Here is a 20,230-nt window from a genome sequence, read left to right as displayed (position 1 = left end):
GGGGGGGGGGGGGGGGGGTCATGAGCCAGGTGGCGAGGCTGGACCCTTTGTCTCCCAGTAGCCAGCTCTGCCCTTCTGGCTGTTGCTGAAACATGGCAGATAGCGCTCTTGCGTAGGATGAACGCATCATGGATGCTCCCAGGGTATCTTGCATCAACTGACCTGATGCGATGCATGTCATCGCACACGAGTTACATATTAACGGCGTGGAAGCCTTTTCTGTTCCTGTATCTGTTGGAATCTTCCAAAGGTGCTCACAAGGCGATGTGGATACAATCAATGCAGCCCTGTATCTTTGGGAAGCCAGCAATCCTGGAGAAGCCCACAGCCCTTTCACGCATTGCCTGGGCGGTCATGGGGAACTTTATGTAGTCATCCCTCTGGGCATATAGTGCAGCAATCACCTGCCGAATGCAGATATGTCGCATGTCGAGAAATGGCCTGGAATGATCCAGATGCATAAAATGAAAGTGCAGCTGTAACCTTCACTTCAACTGACAAAGCAGTCCTCCTGACACTTCTAGGTTGCAGGTTTGCTTTTACTAACTCTCAGATCTCGGTTACAACTTTGCGGAAACGCAGCCTTCTGACACAGTCTGCATCACTCAGGTTCAGGTATGAACGGCTGTCTCGATATACCCAACATGGGCAAGGCCTCCTACCCATCATCCTGCGTGCTCTGAGGATCCTCATGCGATGACGTCGAATCAATTGTCTCCTCCGCAGCACCATCATGCAGAAGGCTTGCATGAGGTATGGCATTGTCAGTATTGCCCCCATGATTAAATTGTACCTTTGCAAGAAGCTCAATACGGCAGGCAGGACAAGCTTCTTTGTTGTCTCTCTCCCCAAGGTTGAGGCCCTCGTATGGACCACACCCAGGTCTGAGCATGCGCAATGGGCTTGCTTTGATCAGGAAACACCCCCCACCGGACTTCATTTGATGCTGCTTGCTGAATAGTGCAAGGCTTCTCATGCCTTCAGTTCAGCTTCCCCCTCCCCACCCCCAGGGCTTCTTTTGATACATAATGGCATAGTGCAAGGGTTCTCATCCCTTCAGTTCGGTTTCCACACACCCCCACGCTTCTTTTCAAGCCGCGCCCCGAGCCCCTATGTCGGACGAGGGAGCGATTGTGCCGGCCGACGCTCCGACTCTCGAGCCCGGTTTGGAGACGTTCGGTGGTGGCGTGGCACTTTACAAAAAATCCAAACTTAAAGAATTGCATGGAACTTCCATTTTCTGCATTTTCAGTTGGAAAAATTTAAGCTTGATGATGCATATTTATGTGTTCTTGACTCCCTCCAAAACTTTGCCGAAAAACAATGGTGTCTTTCTGCGCCGATTTTTATTAAGTGCCCAGAAGGTTTTTTGGGAGTGGTCACATACGCCGTACTAGGAGAATTATAAGTTGGCCAAACTTGCATAATTGTGAAAAACTGGCGCAGACAACAAGTTACACCCCCTACGGTGCAAAAAAAAAACTAACTTAAAAAAATCATAACTGAGTTACGCTGGCTCACAATCTTTGGGGAAACTTGGATTTTTAAAATTTAGGCCAAAAGGAAAGCCGCAAATCACTGGGGAAAATTGAGCCCATTATTTTAGCCACCACAGAATCAAAATAAAGTTCTTTGCCAGTCTCCCATTCTCCACAATTTCAGCTCATCCAAACCTCTGCTGGGCATATCCTATCCTGCACTACATTCCACACTCTCATCGCCCACATGCTCCTGGACATTGGCTCCTGGGGCCCCAAGTCAAATTAAAAATTATTTTCTTAGTCTTCAAATTCCTCTTCAACCTCACCCCCCCCCTTCCATTTCTGTAACCGCCTCCAAGCCTATCCTATCCCCCTACTCTACGTTCCACCAAATTCTGTTTCATTGACTCTAGCTGCTTGTATATAGCCCCTTCCCTTCACTGCACCCATCAGCCATCTGGATCCCATCCTCTGGAATTCACTTCCTAAATCTATTCACTTCTCCACCTTTAAGAACCTCCTTAGAACCTATCTCCCTACCTAATTGGCCCATCACTAGCTTGGCACACAATATCCTAAATCCTCTATAAAGAGCCTTGGTACATTTCCTAACATTAAAGGCACTATATACATGCAAGTTATAAATAGAACTTAACCTATATAGTAATTCATTTATGAATGTATTGTGTTTTTATCAATTAGCTGTAATAATTAGTTATTGATTTAAAAAATAGATTGAAATATATTGTATAGTATATCAATAGAATCGTTTGGTGCTCTGTATTAATGGCTTGAGCCTTGAGCTTTGCAGTTAACCAAAGTACTAATTTATTAAATCAAAGGCCATAGAAATACCTTGAAGTACATACTTACCAGAAAAGTTTCGGAAAAATTACCTTGTAATGGTGGAAGGTTCAGTTGGTGGAAATCCAAATCCATTGACATGAAAAACTCCATCTTCATACCATCCTGTAAAGAATACTTATAATAACTACCATTTCCAGAGTTAATGTTGATCATGAAATTACCAAAAAACAATTTTATGATTAACAAATATACAAAATGGAGTAATCAAATTCTATCTTTTTACACATCACAACATTTGACAGATAATGTCCTTTGATATATGATCAAAATAGAAGGGCATAATCCTAACTTTTCAAGTATTTCAAAGTAAGTGATCTCAAATTTTTATCTAATTTACTCAGAAAAAATATTATAATTTTGATAATCACAATACTGTAGAAATGTTCCAGAAATTGTCTTTGCCATTACTTTAACCACATAAACATTATGTACACTATAATATTTATAGAGCAACTGCATTTAAGTGGTACTATTGTCTCAATGGTAATCAGGTCGGTTGTAATTCTGCATGCTCAAGGGCAATTTCTGTAGCCAGAGAAACAATCAATTCACAAAGTATAGTTTAAACCCAGGACTGCAGTCAGTTATACACAATTATTTTGACCCTTAAAGATCAGATATCAGACTTCCATGATCACTGCCAATATTGCTCCTTACAAGTCAACACAGTACTGTATATAATACTGCAACACAAGAATGTCACTTCCTGCTGTCCCTTCTCAAAAGGAATGAGTCACTATTATATAATGCAGTTTACCTAGTAGCTCAGCTGATGAGACTGGTACGACCTGTACAGATGCAATTTTAGATATGCTGACCTATCTTTCGGAAAAGTACTGTATAATTCACCATCAGGAAAATAAAAGGCATTTATTAACAACTTGTAATTATATAGCGCCGCTAACGTAGTAAAACATCCCAAGGTGCTTCACAGGTTTGTTATAAGACAAAATAAATAAATTTGACCCCAAGCCACACGAGAAGAAATTACAGCAGATGACCAAAAGCTTGACGAAAGAGGTAGGTTTTAAGAAACATCTTAAAGGAGGAAAGAGAGGTAGAGAGACGGCGACGTTTAAGGAGGGAGTTCCAGAGCTTGGAGCTTAGGCAGCTAAAGGCACGGCCTCCAATGGTTGAGCAGTTATCACCAGGGATGCTCAAGAGAGCAGAATTTGAGAAGAGCAGACATCTTGGGGTAAGGTTGTGAGGCTGAAAGAGATTACAGAGACAGGGATGGGCGAGGCCATGGAGGGATTTGGAAAAAAATGAGAATTTTGAAATCGAGGGAGCCAATGTAGGTCAGCGAGCACAGGGGTGATGGGTGAGCGGGACTTGGTGCAAGTTAGGTCATGGGCAGCCGAGTTTTGGATGACCTCAAGTTTATCGTAGGGTAGAATGTGGGAGGTCAGACTTAACTGTGTTGGAGTAGTTAAGTCTAGAGGTAACAAAGGCATGGATGAGGGTTTCAGCAAATGAGCTGAGGCAGGGGCGGAGACGGGCAATGCTACGGAGATGGAAATAGGTGGTTTTAGTTATGCCGCGAACATGTGGCCGGAAGCTCATATCAAATATGACACCTAGGTTGCGAACGTTCTGGTTCAGCCTCAGACAGATGCTAGGGAGAGAGATGGACTCAGTGGCTAGGGTACGGAGTTTGTGGCGGGGACCAAAAACAATGGCTTTGGTTTTCCCAATTGGAGAAAATTTCTGCTCATCCAGTACTGGATGTCGGACACAAGTCTGACAATTTAGAAGTAGTGGTGAGGTAAAGCTGGGTATCGTCAGCATACATGTGGAAACTGACGCCGTGTTTTCGGATGATGTGCCATGGGGCAGCATATAGATGAGAAATAGGAGGGGTCCAAAGATAGATCCTTGAAGGATACCAGAGGTAACGATGTGGGGGCGGGAAGAGAAGCCATTGCAGGTGATTTTCTGGCTATGATTAGATAGATAAGAATGGAACCAGGCAAGTGCAGTCCCACCCAGCTGGACGATGGTGGAGAGGAGTTGGAGAAGGATGGAGTGCTCAACCGTGTCAAAGGCTGCAGACAGGTCGAGGAGGGATAGTTCATCTTTGTCACGGTCACAAAGGATGTCTTTTGTAACTTTGATGAGAACTGTTTCGGTACTGCGGCAGGGGCGGAAACCAGATTGAAACACGAGCACAGATTTGGGAGGAGACAACACGTTCAAGGACTTTGGAGAGGACAGGGAGGTTGGAGATGAGGCGGTAGTTTGCAAGCACAGTGGGGTCAAGGATTGTTTTTTGAGAGGGGTTATGATGACTGATTTGAAGGAGAGGGGGACAGTACTTGAGGAGAGAACAGTTAACACTGTCAGCTAACATGGGAGCCAGAAAAGGAAGTTGGGTGGTCAGCAGTTTGGTGGGAATAGGGTCAAGAGAGCAGGAAGTGGGTCTCAAGGACAAAATTAGCGTGGAGAGGTCAAGAGGGGAAATCAGAGAGAAACTGGAGATGTGAGTTCATGGCTAGGGCTAGGGCAGGGGGGAACCTTAGAGGAAGTTTGGCTCGGTGGGCTAGGGGAAGGAAGGGAAGTGGCAGAGGCGGTTGATCGGATGGTCTCAATCTTAGAGACAAAGAAGTCCATGAGCTCCTCACAGTTGTTGTTGGAGGCGACTGTGATGGAGACAAGGGAGAGGGGTTTAAGAAGACGGCTAGCAGTAGAGAATAGTAGCCGGGGGTTATCTTTGCATTCCAGAATGATCCTGGAATAGTGAGCAGTTTTTCCAGACAAGAGTAGGACCCGATAATGCCAGATCTAGCGGTGAATGGCTAAACCAGTTGTCTGCCACATTCGTTCAAGTCTGCACCCCTTAGACTTGAAGGAGCGAAGATGATGGCCGTACCAGGGGGAACGGTCAGGGTGAGAGAGTAATGGTTTTAATAGGGACTAGGGCATCAAAGGTGGTGGTGAGAGTCTGGTTGAGCAAATCGGTGGCTGCAGAAATGTCATGGTGAATGGAGGGCGAGAGGCTGGACAGTTTGGAGTTTATAAGTGCAATTGTAAGAGAGTTTGGAGAGAGCTTATTCCATGGGCCGATACAGAAGGAAATACGGTTGGGTAGGGGAAGGGGGATGTGGGTGGAGAGCACTAGAAGGAAATGGTCACAGATGGCCTTATCTACAATTGACATGGTAGGAATAGCAAGGCCATGAGAGGTGGCAAGGTCAAGGGAGTGGCCGTGAATATGGGTTGGGGAGTTCACATGGAGAGGGAGATTAAGGGAGGATAGGAGAGTAATGAACTGAGAGGAGAGCTGATAAATTGAGATGGAGGTTGAAATCACCGAGGATGAGATGTCGCTTGGTGCAGAGGCTGAGGGAGGAAAGGAATGAAGCTATCTCGGTGATAACATTTTTATGGTACTCGACAGGGTGGTAGAGAATGAGAATTTTAAATGAGAGGTGAGGGGGGTAGAATAAGGTGAGATGTTTAAAGGAGAAGAAAGTGCCAGAGGAGTAGGGGAACAGACTAAGGTATGATTTAGTGACGAGAGCCACACTGCTACCATGGCAGTCTGGGCGGGGCAAGTGGTAGAAGGTATAGCTAGGCAGGGAGGCTTCATTTAAAAGGTAAGGGGGCCGAAATTCAGTAGCACAAGAACGCTGGCGCACCAATGATTTTTTTCTCTGTGCTTACCGCACAGAACCATGATGCGGTCGGAAGAGTGATTTTCAAAGTCCCATAGGAAATGTGTCATAGTGGGGGTAGGCAATAGACTCAAAGGCAGGCTGAGTGGCTGAATATGAGTCGGACCAGGACTCCGCCGCTGTCAATCAGCAGTGGAGTAGTGGTGATGTCACAGCGCGTGTGCGTCATCACGCTCTCTCCCCTCAGTTAAAGATGAGTGATTCTGTCATTATAGATCTTTGGCTACTGGGCCATCAGGGAGGGTTTCGGCCGGGCCAGTGGCCTGGCATCCAAGAGGGGGTACCAAGCTGCCCGTTGGTTGCCTGGAGGCATTATTTTGCCGGCTGATCGGGAAGTCGGCAGTGGGCTCTCACATTGAAGGGCCGCCACGCTGCCGGGCCGCACTCAGTGCAGAGAAGGTGCACCAACAGAGAAAGCTATGGCGCAGCTAGGCAACAAGTTTTCGACCTGAATTTAGGTCGGTTCATTTTTAAGCTGAGGGAAAGCGGCAGTGCGCATTCTGATGAGGCGCTTGCGGCGGTCATCAGGATCGGGCGGAATCGGGACTAGGCAGAAAAATCCCTGACCTAAATTTAGGTCAGGTCGGCCATTTGACGGCCACAGGATTCCACCGAATGGCTGCCGCAAACGATAGTAACGGGTCTCTCTGGGATCCCGAATTTTGGCCCCAAGGTGTCATCACACCTCCGCCAAGTTTCCGTCCAATGATGTGAAGCACTTCATCATATCTCAGCTTCACATGCAATGAATTACTTTGAAATGCAATAACTATTGTTATGAGGGTAAACGCAGCAGTCATTTTACACACAGCAAGATTGCACAAACATCAATGAGTTGAATGACAATTGCTTTTTGGTAGTGCTGTTATGTGCACAACATACATGCGCATACAACAATTGCCATTATAAAGTACTATTAATGAAGAAAATCTTCTCTAGGTATATCAAGCCTAAAAAGGAGAAAGTACAAGGGATAACCGAAAGCTTGATCTAAGAGGTGAGGAAGTTGGAGTGCCTGAGGATTTTAGGGATGGTATTCCACAAAGTTGGGTCTCGGCAACTAAAGGCCGTAAATGGCGGGGCAAAGCGGGGAGGGAAGGTGCATAAGAGGCCAGAGTCAGAGGAATGGAGAGATGCGGTGGGGGAATAAGAGAGTTTGGCTGTAGATTATTAGATATAGGAAAGGATAAGGCCTTAAAGAGAATTAAATATAAGCTTAAGAATTTAACATTTGAAGCATTGGGGGACCAGGAGTCAATATAGGACAGCTAAGATAGAGGGGTGATGGGCAAGTAGGACGGTGCAGGATAGGATGGTGCGGGATAGGATATGAGCATCAGAGGTTTGGACGAGCTGAAGTTTATGGATGGGAAACCAGCCTTGAGAGCATTGGACTAGTTGAGCTTGAAGATGACAAAGACATAGATGTGGCTATCAGCAGCAGATGGGCTGATGTAGGTTTAGAGGCGGGCTATGTTATGGAGGTCAAAGTCTTTGTGATGGCGAAGATATAGGGTCAGCTCAGCTCGGGCTCACATAGGACGCCAAGTACAAACAATCTGGTTCAGCCCTAGAAAGTGACAAGGGAGGGCGTTAGAATTGGTGGCAGCCGTATGCAGTTTGTGGCTGGGGCCACAGACAATGGCTTTGGTCTTCCTAATGTTTAACTCTAGGAAATTGCAGTTCACCCAAGACTGGATGTCCGACAAGTAGTCTAACAACAGAGAGACAGTGGAGGGGTTGAGTGATTGCAGAGAGGTAGAACCGGGTGTCATCAGCATACATGCGAATCCCGACCCCATGTCGGTGAATGATTCTGCAATGGGGCAGTATGTAGGTGAGGAATGGACTGGATCGAGGATAGATCCTTGGGGGCCTCTGGAGGCAACGGTGCAGGAAGGGAAGCTATTACTGTAGATGCTCAGGCTACAATTGCATAGGTAAAAGTGAAACCAAAGGAGAATAGACAAAATGAGCTGAATAATGCAAGAGATGCACTGGAGAAGGATGGTGTAGTGAACAGTGTCAAAGCTGCAGCAAGGTAAAGGAGGACGAGGGGGGGGGGGGGAAATACAGCATTGACGTTGACTGGTCATTAATCTTCCTGCTGTTGGGATGTTGAGTGCAGTTTTGCTGTGGTGTGAGAAGTCATTTGTTAGTGCATTGAGCTGCTTCAATGTGACACGGTGCTATATCTCTCTTAGCTTTGTCCCAACTTTGATACAGTCTTCATTTGTGACTTTAATTAGGGTTGTTTCAGTGCTGTGGTAGGGTAGAAAATCTGATGAGAGATTCAAACAGGGAGTTGCAGGAAGAGCAAATAATAATAGATGTCAGCCTCGTCTCAGTGGCAGCACTCTCGCCTCCAAATCAGAAGGTTGTGGGTTCAAGCCCCATTCCAGAGACTTGAGCATATAATTGGGGCTGAATCTCTAGTGCAGTGCTGAGCGAGCACTGCACTGTCGGAGGTGCCAACTTTTGGATGCGATGTTAAACCAAGGCCCATCTGCTCTCTCAGGTGGATGGAAAAGATTCCATGGCATTAGTCAAAGAAGAGCAGGGGAGTTCTCGTGGTGTCCAGGCCAATATTTATCTGTGCACCCATTGGCTGCCACATTTCCCTACACTACAACAGCCACTACGTTTCAGAAGTATTTCTTTGGTTGTCAAGCACTTTAGGATGCCCTGAGATTACGAAATGTGAAATGCAAGTTCTTTCTTTGTTACAGTAGCTTATTGACAAATAGTCATGATTAGTATTTAGGAGACAATTTGTAAATACCTTTTTAATTACTCGAATTGACCATTAGTTGTATAGAACTATTAAAATTCAAGAACCGAATATGGTTTTTTGATGCAACCATAAAACAGCATTGTGCTACCTCCTACTGAAATCGATGAAAAAGCAGAGAGCTAGCAAGGCAGTGACATTTAGTGGCAGTAAGACATGAAAATTGCTGCAAGCACTGTCAAAATAAATTTATTCTCGACCATTACCTTCTGTAAGAACAAAGCAGGATTCTGTATATAAGCCACTGTGAAACTGGTGCTTTGCGGTTAAAGAAATTACTAACAAGAAAAAAATTGAACTTCAGGATCATAAGCTACAGAAAAATAAATTTTAAAGATACATAACATTAATGGAAAGCTCCTATTGTAGGTGACCTATTGGCGCACTAACACTTGGGTCATCTGGAAGACCAACTGAATGGAGGTTAGACACTTTCTCTTAACTGAAGGAAGTGGTGAACCTGTGGAATTCTCTACTACAGAAAGTTGTTGAGGCCAATCCACTAAATATATTCAAAAAGAAGTTAGATGTAGTCCTTACTACTAGGGGGATCAAGGGGTATGGCGAGAAAGCAGGAATGGGGTACTGAAGTTGCATGTTCAGCCATGAACTCATTGAATGGCGGTGCAGGCTCGAAGGCCGAATGGCCTACTCCTGCACCTATTTTCTATGTTTCTATGTTAACAAATAAAAAAACAAGTCACTTCAGGTCACAACTGCGCTAGAGACACAGATAGAGACCCAGGAGCCATTGGGAATCAATTCTCCATTGGTTTGATTTCACTCATTTTGATCCAAAGCTTATACAGGTACAAATGCTCCACAGTGCAATAGAATGATTAAAAAAAAACACAAAATGCACTCTCAGTATATGTCTTTTCCTTTGTACTGCATGATTTTGTCTCGTTATCTCATCATCATCATAGGCAGTCCCTCGAACGATGACATGCTTCCACACCAAAAGGGACGAACACAATGAAGGACCCGATATTCCAGTCCTGAACTCCAGGGGTGGAAGATGCCTGTGCGTGGATTTTTTCAATGTGTGGTGACCGTTGCACATCAGCCACCACACGGGCTTGATAGAGCTAGGCCTTTATCCAGTGGCACGAGTAAACCAGGACAGCTAGAGACGTGCTCTGCTGCACAGACCTAGTGCGCACACATATCGCAGTGTGGGCAGGCCCTCGGCTCTTCTGATTTATAACAGATAATTGTGAGCTTTAATAAACACATACAAAAATAGTCTTAAAACTTCAGATTAACTGGTTATTTTGTTTATCTGGACAAAATTCAGATAAAGCTAATCACCCAATGTGTGATCCCTCTCTCTACCCGCAGTAACTTTGAACTTTTTTTAAATTGAAGTAACTATGAGCACTATTTTTTTGAAAATTTTCCTCTCTGTTCCTCCAAAACTTCGGCTATGTCATGCAATGTGCTCTTCTTCCTCACTTCATTCTCAATTGTTGACATTAAGACTCACTGCACAAACTTCTACTCATTTCTTTCCAAGATCTTATAAAAGTGGAACTCCTTCACTCTTCTTGTAATCTACAGATATTTACAATCCAACTTTATCACAACCACTATTTTTGACTTTAGCTCATTTTGTCTACTTTAGGTTTATCAGTAAAAATATGTGATTATACTTTGCTTTTCATACTGAATTCTCGTGAGTTTTAAATTCCATGGTTGAGAGCACATAAAAGGATATGGCTTTGCTAAGGTCGAGCTGAATAGTCCCAGTTGGATCTTCAAGAAAGTATTTTCCCTAAAACAGTAAATATAATTAACAATATGGTCCTTCAGTAGTAATAACAAAAAAAACTGTCCATTTCATTTTTTGAATGTACTGGATTTCTTGAGATTAATATTTAATTAAAAAAAAAAAAAAGTGGCAATAACAACTATTAGCATTATTCAAATTTAGCACAATAAAAAGCTTTTTGCTCACTCCCAATTCCCCCCCCCCCCCGGTGACCATTGTGCCCCTGTGATCACTCTTCTTGCGACTGCCTCCAAAGTGAATGTTTACAGGAAGTTCAATCATGAGAGCCATGACAAGTGAGCCCAAGCCACTTCTCAAATCGCACGCACAGTTCCAGAAGAGGTTACCGGAAAGCAATCTGCAGCAACCCTGGTCAAACTTTTGAGGGATGTTGAAACCAATAGCAATTTATACCACCAGCCACATTTTGTTAGCTAACTCAATATAGACCAGGTATCAAATCTGGGACCCTCCAAGTCTGTAAGCTCAATGCCATATTATGTGGTGCATTAAGCAACTTCACAATAATTTCATTTGAAGTATTTGAGTTCCATCTGCAATTTCGAGTGTGGGGAAAACATATGCAAACTTCCATATCCAATTACTCCGTAAAAAGCAGTGCATTGCGGAGCTGCTCCAGTATGCAATGAACTTATCACTTTAAATTTGCCCTGCAGTTGTTCATCACAGAACTTTTTCTTGAGCTCAGAATCCTAACAGAAAAACATTTCTGTGTCTCAATGTAGCCTGAAGCCACATTCCTGGTAATATAAACTCTTATTCACAGTTTAGCTTACCTCTTTTAGTTGTGTTATCATCCCTAGAACAATGACTTCTCCGACCTTTGATGTGCTGCCAAGGAGCGTTTCTGTGGTTTTTAGCTAAAAGTAAAGCAGACATAGCAAGTCTGAAAATCAGCAGTACAACTATAAAAAGCATTTTCTTCCTTGCTTTATATAGAATTACGTAGCCCATCTCCCAGCGGCAGTTTAAACTAGCTCTTAAGTAACTGCATTTGACTTACTGCAGAAAGGCACTTCCTTCTCCATTTCACTTTCCCCTTAATGCTAACATTATCAAACACTATCCAACAGGGCAATATTAGTAATTAGGTGCACCAGAAATTGTAGAATAATGAAACCTTTTTCAAATTACTATATCTGTTTGCTTTGCAGATAATGGAAAGGATCAACATAAAAAATAACATTTTGTCGATCCATCCTATGCAAGATCGTTAGTCTGTGGAAATCATGTGACATAAATATGGGTTATGAGTTACCATGAGCTTCCTTTGCTGAGTGGCTGCTGTCTGTCATATGACCCTGATTTGCATATTATGTGGCCTCCTGCCTGAACCAGGTGAGCTCTCTGGCTGCCCATCTCAAGATCTTACCCAAATTAACGGCAACTGAAACACCAACATGTAGTTGTATAGCGCCTTTAACGTAAACAATGAGTCAAGTGATCCAACTCCATTTTCAGGCTGCTCCCACCCAGTTTGTGCCAGGTGGGGGTCCTTAAAATTGTGTAAAAGATAAATGAGAGGAAAAAAGTGTGGGATAAGAGAGGAAAAAAGACGGAAAAAAAAAAATAGAAGAAGGGTCAAGCAGAGACACAGTTATAAAAATACAAATTTTATTTGCTTTTTATCCCTGGGAAATGCCACAGTTCAACTTGTAAAGACAATTAACATTTCTATCTGAAAGACGGAATTATTGAGAAACAGTTGACATCTTACTTGAAATTTATTCCTGTTCTCATCAGGATGTGATCCTGTCACAGGAGGTGTAAATAATTCGTGCCTGTGCGTTCGCTGTAAAATAAAAAGTGTTAGCGTATGAGATGCAAAAAGTTGTTTATCAATTCTACAGTTACCTAACTTTTCTAAAATTCTAAATATGGAGGCCAGCCCCATAAAAATGATCTGTATTTATCAGAAACCATTAACTCTTCCTCAAGTCGCTCCCAAGAGCCAACACAGGTATGATGGACCGAATGGCCTCCTTGTGCTATATGATTCTATATATCGAATTAAACCTTTCCTTGTTGAGGTATCAAACTTATTTATACTAAATGATGCTGGTGTTCTGTTGTAGTTGAGGATGTTTGTGTGAATGACAGAAATATTGAAAATACTTTTATTAGGTTGCTTTCTAGAAACAATTTTTTTATATATACACAGAACAGAGATTTAGAACAAATAATTTTAAAGCCAAGAATATCTTGCTGTGATGAATAATGGTCATTTTGTTAACATGGTAACCAAGCTTCAGGAGTCATATTTTTCATCCAGTTCTATTTTACCCAGAATAATGTCCTTGTGAGACTGAAGGAAATTGGGTTAACTCTGCATCTGTAAGATTTGAAATTAATTTGAATTTAACTGATGAATCTGTATTTTTAAATTGAGACGTAGTGTAATTTGCCACATTGTATCTGGAATATACACAAAGGTTATTTCTAACCCTCTCTACTTCAATTCACAATTACAATCTTCCAAACACTAGGATTGTATGCATTGAAGTGATTTTTTGCAAATGATGTTCAGTCCCTTAAAATAAAAAGTAACAAATATGAATTAATGAGATAATTTTCTCCCAGAGCGTGTGCAAGTTTTATTTTTCCCTCTCCCTTACCTGTTGCATAATAGTGTAGCGCTCACAAAACAATTCAGCTTTGTTCCTGGAAGTTCCAAACAGACAAGACGTACCATGATCCGTCATTGAAAGACTGCAGTACATAAAGCAAGATTTTAGTAAAAAAATCCTTGAATTATTTTTTGAAACTTATTTATTTTGCATATGCTTTTCCAAGTTCACAAAGAAAATAGTGCAATCTGGTTGATGTACAACCACCCAGGAACAGAGACAAAATGTCTGAACATATTAGTATGTTAATGCTTTAAATTGCAGCCTTGTTTACATGCTTGCTTTGTTTATTGTTTGCAAAGTGGCTTTTGCAATTATATGACAATTGGATTGTTCCAGCATCTGAGAAGCCTAGCCTTACTTAGCTTTGGCATTCTATGGATGTTCAACCTGATGCCATCATGAGAACATATTAGGGTCCCCCCACGCCTGTGTAAATATCTGTACCTTCCTGTATTTGCAAGGCATGCAGATGAAAGTGTACAATTTCCTAGTTTATACATTGAGTTAGTTATTTATATTTGAAATCAAGGAGAACCTAGACTTTGTACTTCATTGGCTGTAAAGCACTTTGGGACGTCCTGAGGCTGTGAAAGATGCTATCTAAATGCACATCTTACTTTTCTTTCTTGTGAAAGTGATGAGTTAGAGCATGAAGTTTCAAGTGTGATGAAATTGCTTAAATTTCCCAGTGAGTAAAAGGCTGATTTTTTTCCCCCTTCCATTCTATTCAACCTTGAAATATATGCAAAATTAGATTTGATATTGTACCTCAAGGACAGCCCACTTACTTTTACTTTGTAACCTGAAAGAGACCAGCTGGGGTCCAACAGGGTACAGAAGCAACAAAGGACTTCAAGAAGTAATGGCCGAACTTCATAAAACATGTGAAAGAAAAACGTAACTAATGATAAACTGCTGAAACATTTATCTGTCAAACATTTATCCAATACACTAGTTCCCCTACATAATTAGGGCTTTCGGGAATCATATAAAAGCAGGTTAGAAAGGACTTCTATTTGCGAGTGAGCCAGAAAGCGTTCCAGGTCATGACAAATCTTATTCTTGGAAATATTGTTTGTTCTTTTAAGATTAAGTTATACAAACTACATTGTTCATGCAAAATTATAAACTGCCTGGTCTTCTTAAGAAAATTAGTAAAACTCACGGTAAAAACTTCTTCCTTTCTGAATTGTAGATATAACGAGGGACATCAAATGCACCAATTATATTGAAAACATGTTCTCTGTAAATGTAAATGCAAAATTGTTAAAACTAACCCTAGCTAAAATATACATCACATTTTGTTGTAGTAATTGGTTGAACAGATAAAATAACACACATCTTCAGTGGTGACCTTCCGTGGCACTGCTGAGATAAGAGAGTTGTATCTCACTGTACTTCTCTTCCACTGATTGGCAAAATAGCCAGAGGCAACGTGAGGAAACATTTTTTTTTACACAGCATGTTGTGATCTGGAATACACTGCCTGAAAGGGTAGTGGAAGCAGATTCAATAGTAACATTCAAAAGGGAACTGGATAAATATTTGAAGGGAAAAAAATGTACAGGGCTATGGGAAAAAAGGAGTGTGGTTAATTGGATAGCTCGACCAAAGAGCCGGCGCAGGCTCGATGGGCCGAATGGCCTCCTTCTCGCTGTATCATTCCATGAACTAAGCCAGACATGGCTGTGATATTCCCACTTTCTCGTTCTGTATACTTCTCCCAACATTTCACCGTATTTCTGTTTGTGTCTGACTCTGGCATTTGCACATTTCCTATTTGGAGTAGCTGCAAAATGTGTATATGAGAGGAACTAAGGGAGTGGGACACGAGGTCCAGAAAACAGGCAGAAGCCACGGTTAGCACTAAAAGCATCTCTCCACCTCCACCCCCCCTCCTCCCTTTTATCAGCTAGAAGTGACACACCCCACTTAACTAAGTACGGGGATTGTCTGAGCCAAGGTTTAGGGACCCAGGGTGTGCAGGAGTACTGCTAGAGTTTAACCAAGCAAAAAATGTAGCCTACCAGCAAAAAGTACTGGTAAGTTTCCTGCTGCTTGTCATCATATCCATTCAGATGTTGGTTTGTACGATTATATGGAGCCTAGTGGGAACAACCCCAGCCCCCAGTGACAAGACTACCCTTCCAGGTTCCATTCGTGAATAAGACTGGCTGTGCCACAAGTGTCTTGGAGTATCACAGCCATTCCTGGCTCAGTTCATGGAAGGATACAGTGAGAAAGAGGCCATTCGGCCCATCGTGCCTGTGCCGGCTCTTTGGTAGAGCGATCCAATTAACCACACCCTCCTGCTTTTTCTCCATAGCCCTGTACATTTTTTCCCCCTTCAAATATTTATCCAGTTCCCTTATGAATGTTACTATTGAACCTGCTTCCACTGCCCTTTCAGGCAGTGTATTCCAGATCACAACATGCTGTGTAAAAAAAAATGTTTTCTCATATTGCCTCTGGCTATTTTGTCAATCACCTTAAATCTATGTCCAATGGTTGCTGACCCTGTTGCCACTGGAAACAGTTTCTCCTCATTTACTCTATCAAATCCATTCATGATTTTGAACACCTCTCTGCTCTATGGAGAACAACCTCAGCTTCTCCAGTCTCTCCACATAACTGAAGTCCCTCATCCCTGGTACCATTCTAATAAATCTCTTCTGCACCCTCTCCAAGGCCTTGACATGCATCTTAAAGTGTGGTACTCAGAATTAAACACAATACTCCAGCTGAAGCCCAATGGTCTTTTATAAAGATTTAGCACAATTTCATTGCTTTTGTACTCGGTTTATAAAGCCAATGATCCCCAATGCCTTTTTAACAGCTTTCTCAACTTGTCCTGCTACCTTCAAAGATCTGTGTATGTACACCCCCTGGTCTCTCTGTCCCTTCAAAATTGTACCATCAAGTTTGTATTGCCTCTCCTCATTCTTCCTGCCAAAATGAATCACTTCAAAGTTCTCTGCGTTAAATTTCATCTGCCACGTGTCTGCCCATTTACCAGTCTATGTCCTCCTGAAGTCCGTTACTATCCTCCTCATTGTATACAACATTTGTAAGTTTTGTGTCATCTGCAAACTTTGAAATTATGCCCCGTATACCCAAGCCCAGGTCATTAATATATATATCAAAAAGAGCAGCGGTCTTAACACCGACCCCAGTAGAACACTGCTGCATACTTCCTTCCAGTCTGAAAAACAACCGTGCCTCCAGGAGCCACTATAACACACTCTGAGAAAAAACAACTGGGAATGAAAGGCTGGGTCAGGAAGTGAACATAGGCTAGGGCTGGAGAGCAAGGGCAAAGAACTCTGGGGCCGAGGTAGAATGATAGAAAATCACAGCTTTTACATATAGGGGTGCAATTACCCCCGTAACTCTCAAATAGATTGAATTTTAAAACTTCCAATACTCTCAATTACATTAGTGAATGGCTGCTCCCCAAATTGTTAGAAATACAACACTTTTGTTTAATAGGAGTGGAAATATGACATTGCCGATACATATATCAGTGTATTTTTAGATAACAATTTTGAAAACTTGAAAATTGTTGCGATCGCCATACATGGTCAACGTAATACATAAATCTTCCAGTTGACCTACATGGTTTCATCACATGTCTGACTGCACTCCTGGACTGCTGCCTCCACCATTGATTGCTCTATCATGTTGCAGTTCACTGAAAAGTGGAAACACACAAATCAAAGGGTTGTCTTTACATTATTTAGCTATAGCTTGTAGCAACTGAATCTGTTATTTTTCTCATTAGAATAGGCAGGTATCCGACACACATGGATTCCCATCATATGGGTAAAAGAATCCAACTCAAGCTAGTGAGAAATCTACAACAAATCCAAAACTCTGCTGCCGTATCCCACCTCGCACCAAGTTCCGTTCACCCATCTTCTATGCTCGCTAACCTACATTGGCTCCCGGTCCTGCAACGAACGCCTCAATTTTAAAATTTGCATTCAAATTCCTCCATAGCCTCGCAGCTCACCAGCTTTATAACCTCTACAAGCTTTCGAGATTTCTGCGCTACACTAATTCTGCCTTCGTGCGCATCCCCGATTCTAATCGCTCTACCATTGGCGGCTGTGCCTTCAGCAGCCTAGGCCCCAAGCTCTGGCATGACCTCTCTAAAGCTCTCCACTTCTCTACCTCCCTCTCCTCTTTTAAGACACGCCTTAGAATCTACCTCTTTGACCAAGGTTTCGGTCATCTGCCCCAATATCTCATGTGGCTCGTTGACAACACTTCTGTGAAGCGCCTAGAGATGTTTTACTACATTAAAGGCGCTACATAAATGCAAGTTGTTGTTGTTGTTGTGGGGTTTCTGTTTACTCAATACATAGTGCACATTACTTTCCTACTGGCACATATCGCACTTAGCAAATTCCAGAAAGCTTGGCTTTGGGATCTTGAAGTGTGTGCAGGGGTACTATTGCAGTTTAACTATTTGCATACCCCATTTCCACAGCTAAAATTCCAGTATAGATACACAGAACCAAAAGCAACTCTGATTGGGCCAAATGCAGAGACCCATCCCAGCCATGCCCCAGAATCCAACCATTATCATTGCATACAGTGGAATCTTTTTCCCCATTACAAAAAGGTAATGCCAAGGACAGAACACCCATATTACATTCCACTTAGAGTTAATCAACAATAGAGCTCAACTACTCAATTGTTCAGAACTTTCAATAATTACTTACATGGCTGTTTTTCAACTGCATCAATGATGCGTTCAATTGCATCCTCAAGCTCCAACTCACTGACTGACTCAAGGACATCCACAAGAAATTTGGCGGCATTACTAATCATAGAGAAATAAAACAGTAGGAAATTTGAGAATTTTTTTTTACCTGTACTAAGTACTAACCCTCATGGTTTATTGTAGCAGGAAATACAAGACCATAGTTTATTCAGAAAGTGGAAATCGGGCATTTATCCACAGCATGTACCATATATATCCTTTAAAAACAGTTACTGTAGGTTAACAAATTAGTAGTCTATGATGATGATGAGTTGCTTATAAAACAATTCCCTGGAGGCAACCTCCATTTCCAGTTATTTTATAAGTGGTCGATTTGAACTCCTCCAAAAATCAACCTTTTAATAAATTGAGCATCTTTTTCAATAATTACTACTGTATGTACATGGAATAAAACTAAAATAATTCATGTGACAAGCAATATAATCATTAAATCATCTATGATTAATCAGGAATGGTATTTAAGATTACAAGTCTGATTATTTTTGTTGAGGTATGGCATGAAATCCTTCTAATTCCTCCAGTTTACTAAAATTACAGGTTTTTCCAGTGCACACACTTCCTGCAACAAAACACAGGTGACCCCGCCCCCCCCCACCAAACCCTCCAGGACCTCTAACAAAAGTGCTTTTCAGTCATCTACTAGGCAATGCACAATAGTGCCCCCAACAATAATTCTCCCTCAAAATCTCCCTCCTCCCCCATGTCGAGGAGGTAAATGGCATCCACTTGGCACTTCTAGTCAGCAACATGACTGAGATCAGGAACTTAGAGTGGGGAAATCGCATCTGCATTCTCCCCCTCTGTGGTACTTTGAGAACATCTTTTAGTTTTCTGAAACATAATTTATTATCCAATCAGCTCTCTCTTTCTTAGTGCAGCCTTTTAAAAGGACTCACATTTTAATATTTGAGATACATATGCATTTTTTTTTAATACCTCAACAAAACAATTTGATCCTCACATCACATTACACTTAGTTCTACTTTAAATACATTTGTGCATGCAGCTATTTCCATCAACCCTCAGTCAGGGACATATTACTTTTCAAATGTTTACTTTTAACCTTTGTGTTTTCTCCAATCGCAGCCAGACTATCTCCCACATTGACTTCTCTTCCCACTCCCATGCCATTACCTGTGGAATCCCTTAAGCACCTATCCTTGGTCCTCTGTATTTCCACATCTACATACTTCCCTTTGACAACATCTGCCGAAGACATGGTGTCAGGGTCTACATGGACTTTGACGACACCCAGCTCTCCCAGCCCATCCCTTCCCTCTGGATTTTTAGACTGCTGCTTCCCTGATGAGCCACAATCCCCTCCAGTTAAACACTGGAAAGACCAAAGCCATCGTCTTCTGCCTCCCACCACTGATTTCATCTCCCTCCCCAGCCTTGGTCTCAGGTTGAACCAGACTGTTCACCACCTTGGCATCCTATTTGATCCCGAGCACAGCTTCCTACCCCATATCCTCACCATAGGCAAATGAAAGCATGGGCCTTACGCTTAACATCTGTAAGACAAAGGTCCTCCACCAGCCTGTCACCACCGCACAGCACTGCCCTCCAATCATCAAGATCCACGGCGCGGCCGTGGACAACGTGGACCATTTCCCATATCTCGGGAGCCTTTTATCAACAAAGGCAGACATTGATGCGGAGATTCAGCATCGCCTCCAATGTGCCAGCGCAGCCTTTGGCCGCCTGCAGAAAAGAGTGTTTGAAGACCAGGTCCTCAAATCCACCACCAAGCTCATGGTCTACAGGGCTGTAGTAATACCCGCCCTCCTGTATGGATCTGAGGCATGGACGATGTACAGAAGGCACCACAAGTCGCTGGAGATATATCACCAACAATGTCTCTGCAAGATCCTGCCAAATCTCCTGGGAGGTCAGACGCACCAACATCAGTGTCCTCGACCAGGCTAACATCCCTAATATTGAAGCACTGACCACACTCGATCAGCTTCGCTGGGCAGGCCGCATAGTACGCATGCCAGATACGAGAGTCCCTAAGCAAATGCTTTATGCGGAGCTCCTTCATGGTAAACGAGCCAAAGGAGGACAGCAGAAACATTATAAAGACACCCTCAAAGCCTCGCTGGTAAAGTGCGACATCACCACTGACACCTGGGAGACCCTGGCCGCAGACCACCCGAGGTGGAGAAAGTCCATCCGGTAGGGCGTTGAGCTCTTTGAGTCTCGA

The 20,230-nt window shown here is 42.7% G+C and overlaps 1 protein-coding gene across 1 annotated transcript in view; it reads right to left on the bottom strand.

Moving 5' to 3' along the window:
• pole2 (polymerase (DNA directed), epsilon 2) overlaps positions 1 to 20,230 on the bottom strand; it is a 55,118-nt gene that overhangs the window by 33,299 nt on the left and 1,589 nt on the right. Inside the window, exons 2-10 of the mRNA XM_070879400.1 lie at positions 17,963 to 18,063; positions 16,851 to 16,926; positions 14,401 to 14,478; positions 13,221 to 13,314; positions 12,323 to 12,397; positions 11,382 to 11,465; positions 10,532 to 10,587; positions 9,020 to 9,069; positions 2,378 to 2,450 (exon numbers count right to left, since the gene is read on the bottom strand). Coding sequence (XP_070735501.1) covers positions 2,378 to 2,450; positions 9,020 to 9,069; positions 10,532 to 10,587; positions 11,382 to 11,465; positions 12,323 to 12,397; positions 13,221 to 13,314; positions 14,401 to 14,478; positions 16,851 to 16,926; positions 17,963 to 18,063 — 687 coding nt within the window. The remainder of the gene's footprint in view (positions 1 to 2,377; positions 2,451 to 9,019; positions 9,070 to 10,531; positions 10,588 to 11,381; positions 11,466 to 12,322; positions 12,398 to 13,220; positions 13,315 to 14,400; positions 14,479 to 16,850; positions 16,927 to 17,962; positions 18,064 to 20,230) is intronic.

The sequence above is a fragment of the Pristiophorus japonicus genome, chromosome 4 (genome assembly GCF_044704955.1).
Source record: "Pristiophorus japonicus isolate sPriJap1 chromosome 4, sPriJap1.hap1, whole genome shotgun sequence".
Taxonomy (NCBI): Eukaryota; Metazoa; Chordata; class Chondrichthyes; family Pristiophoridae; genus Pristiophorus; species Pristiophorus japonicus.
The sequence above is the reverse complement of the archived record's forward strand: the minus strand, read 5'-3'. Positions and strand labels throughout refer to the sequence as shown.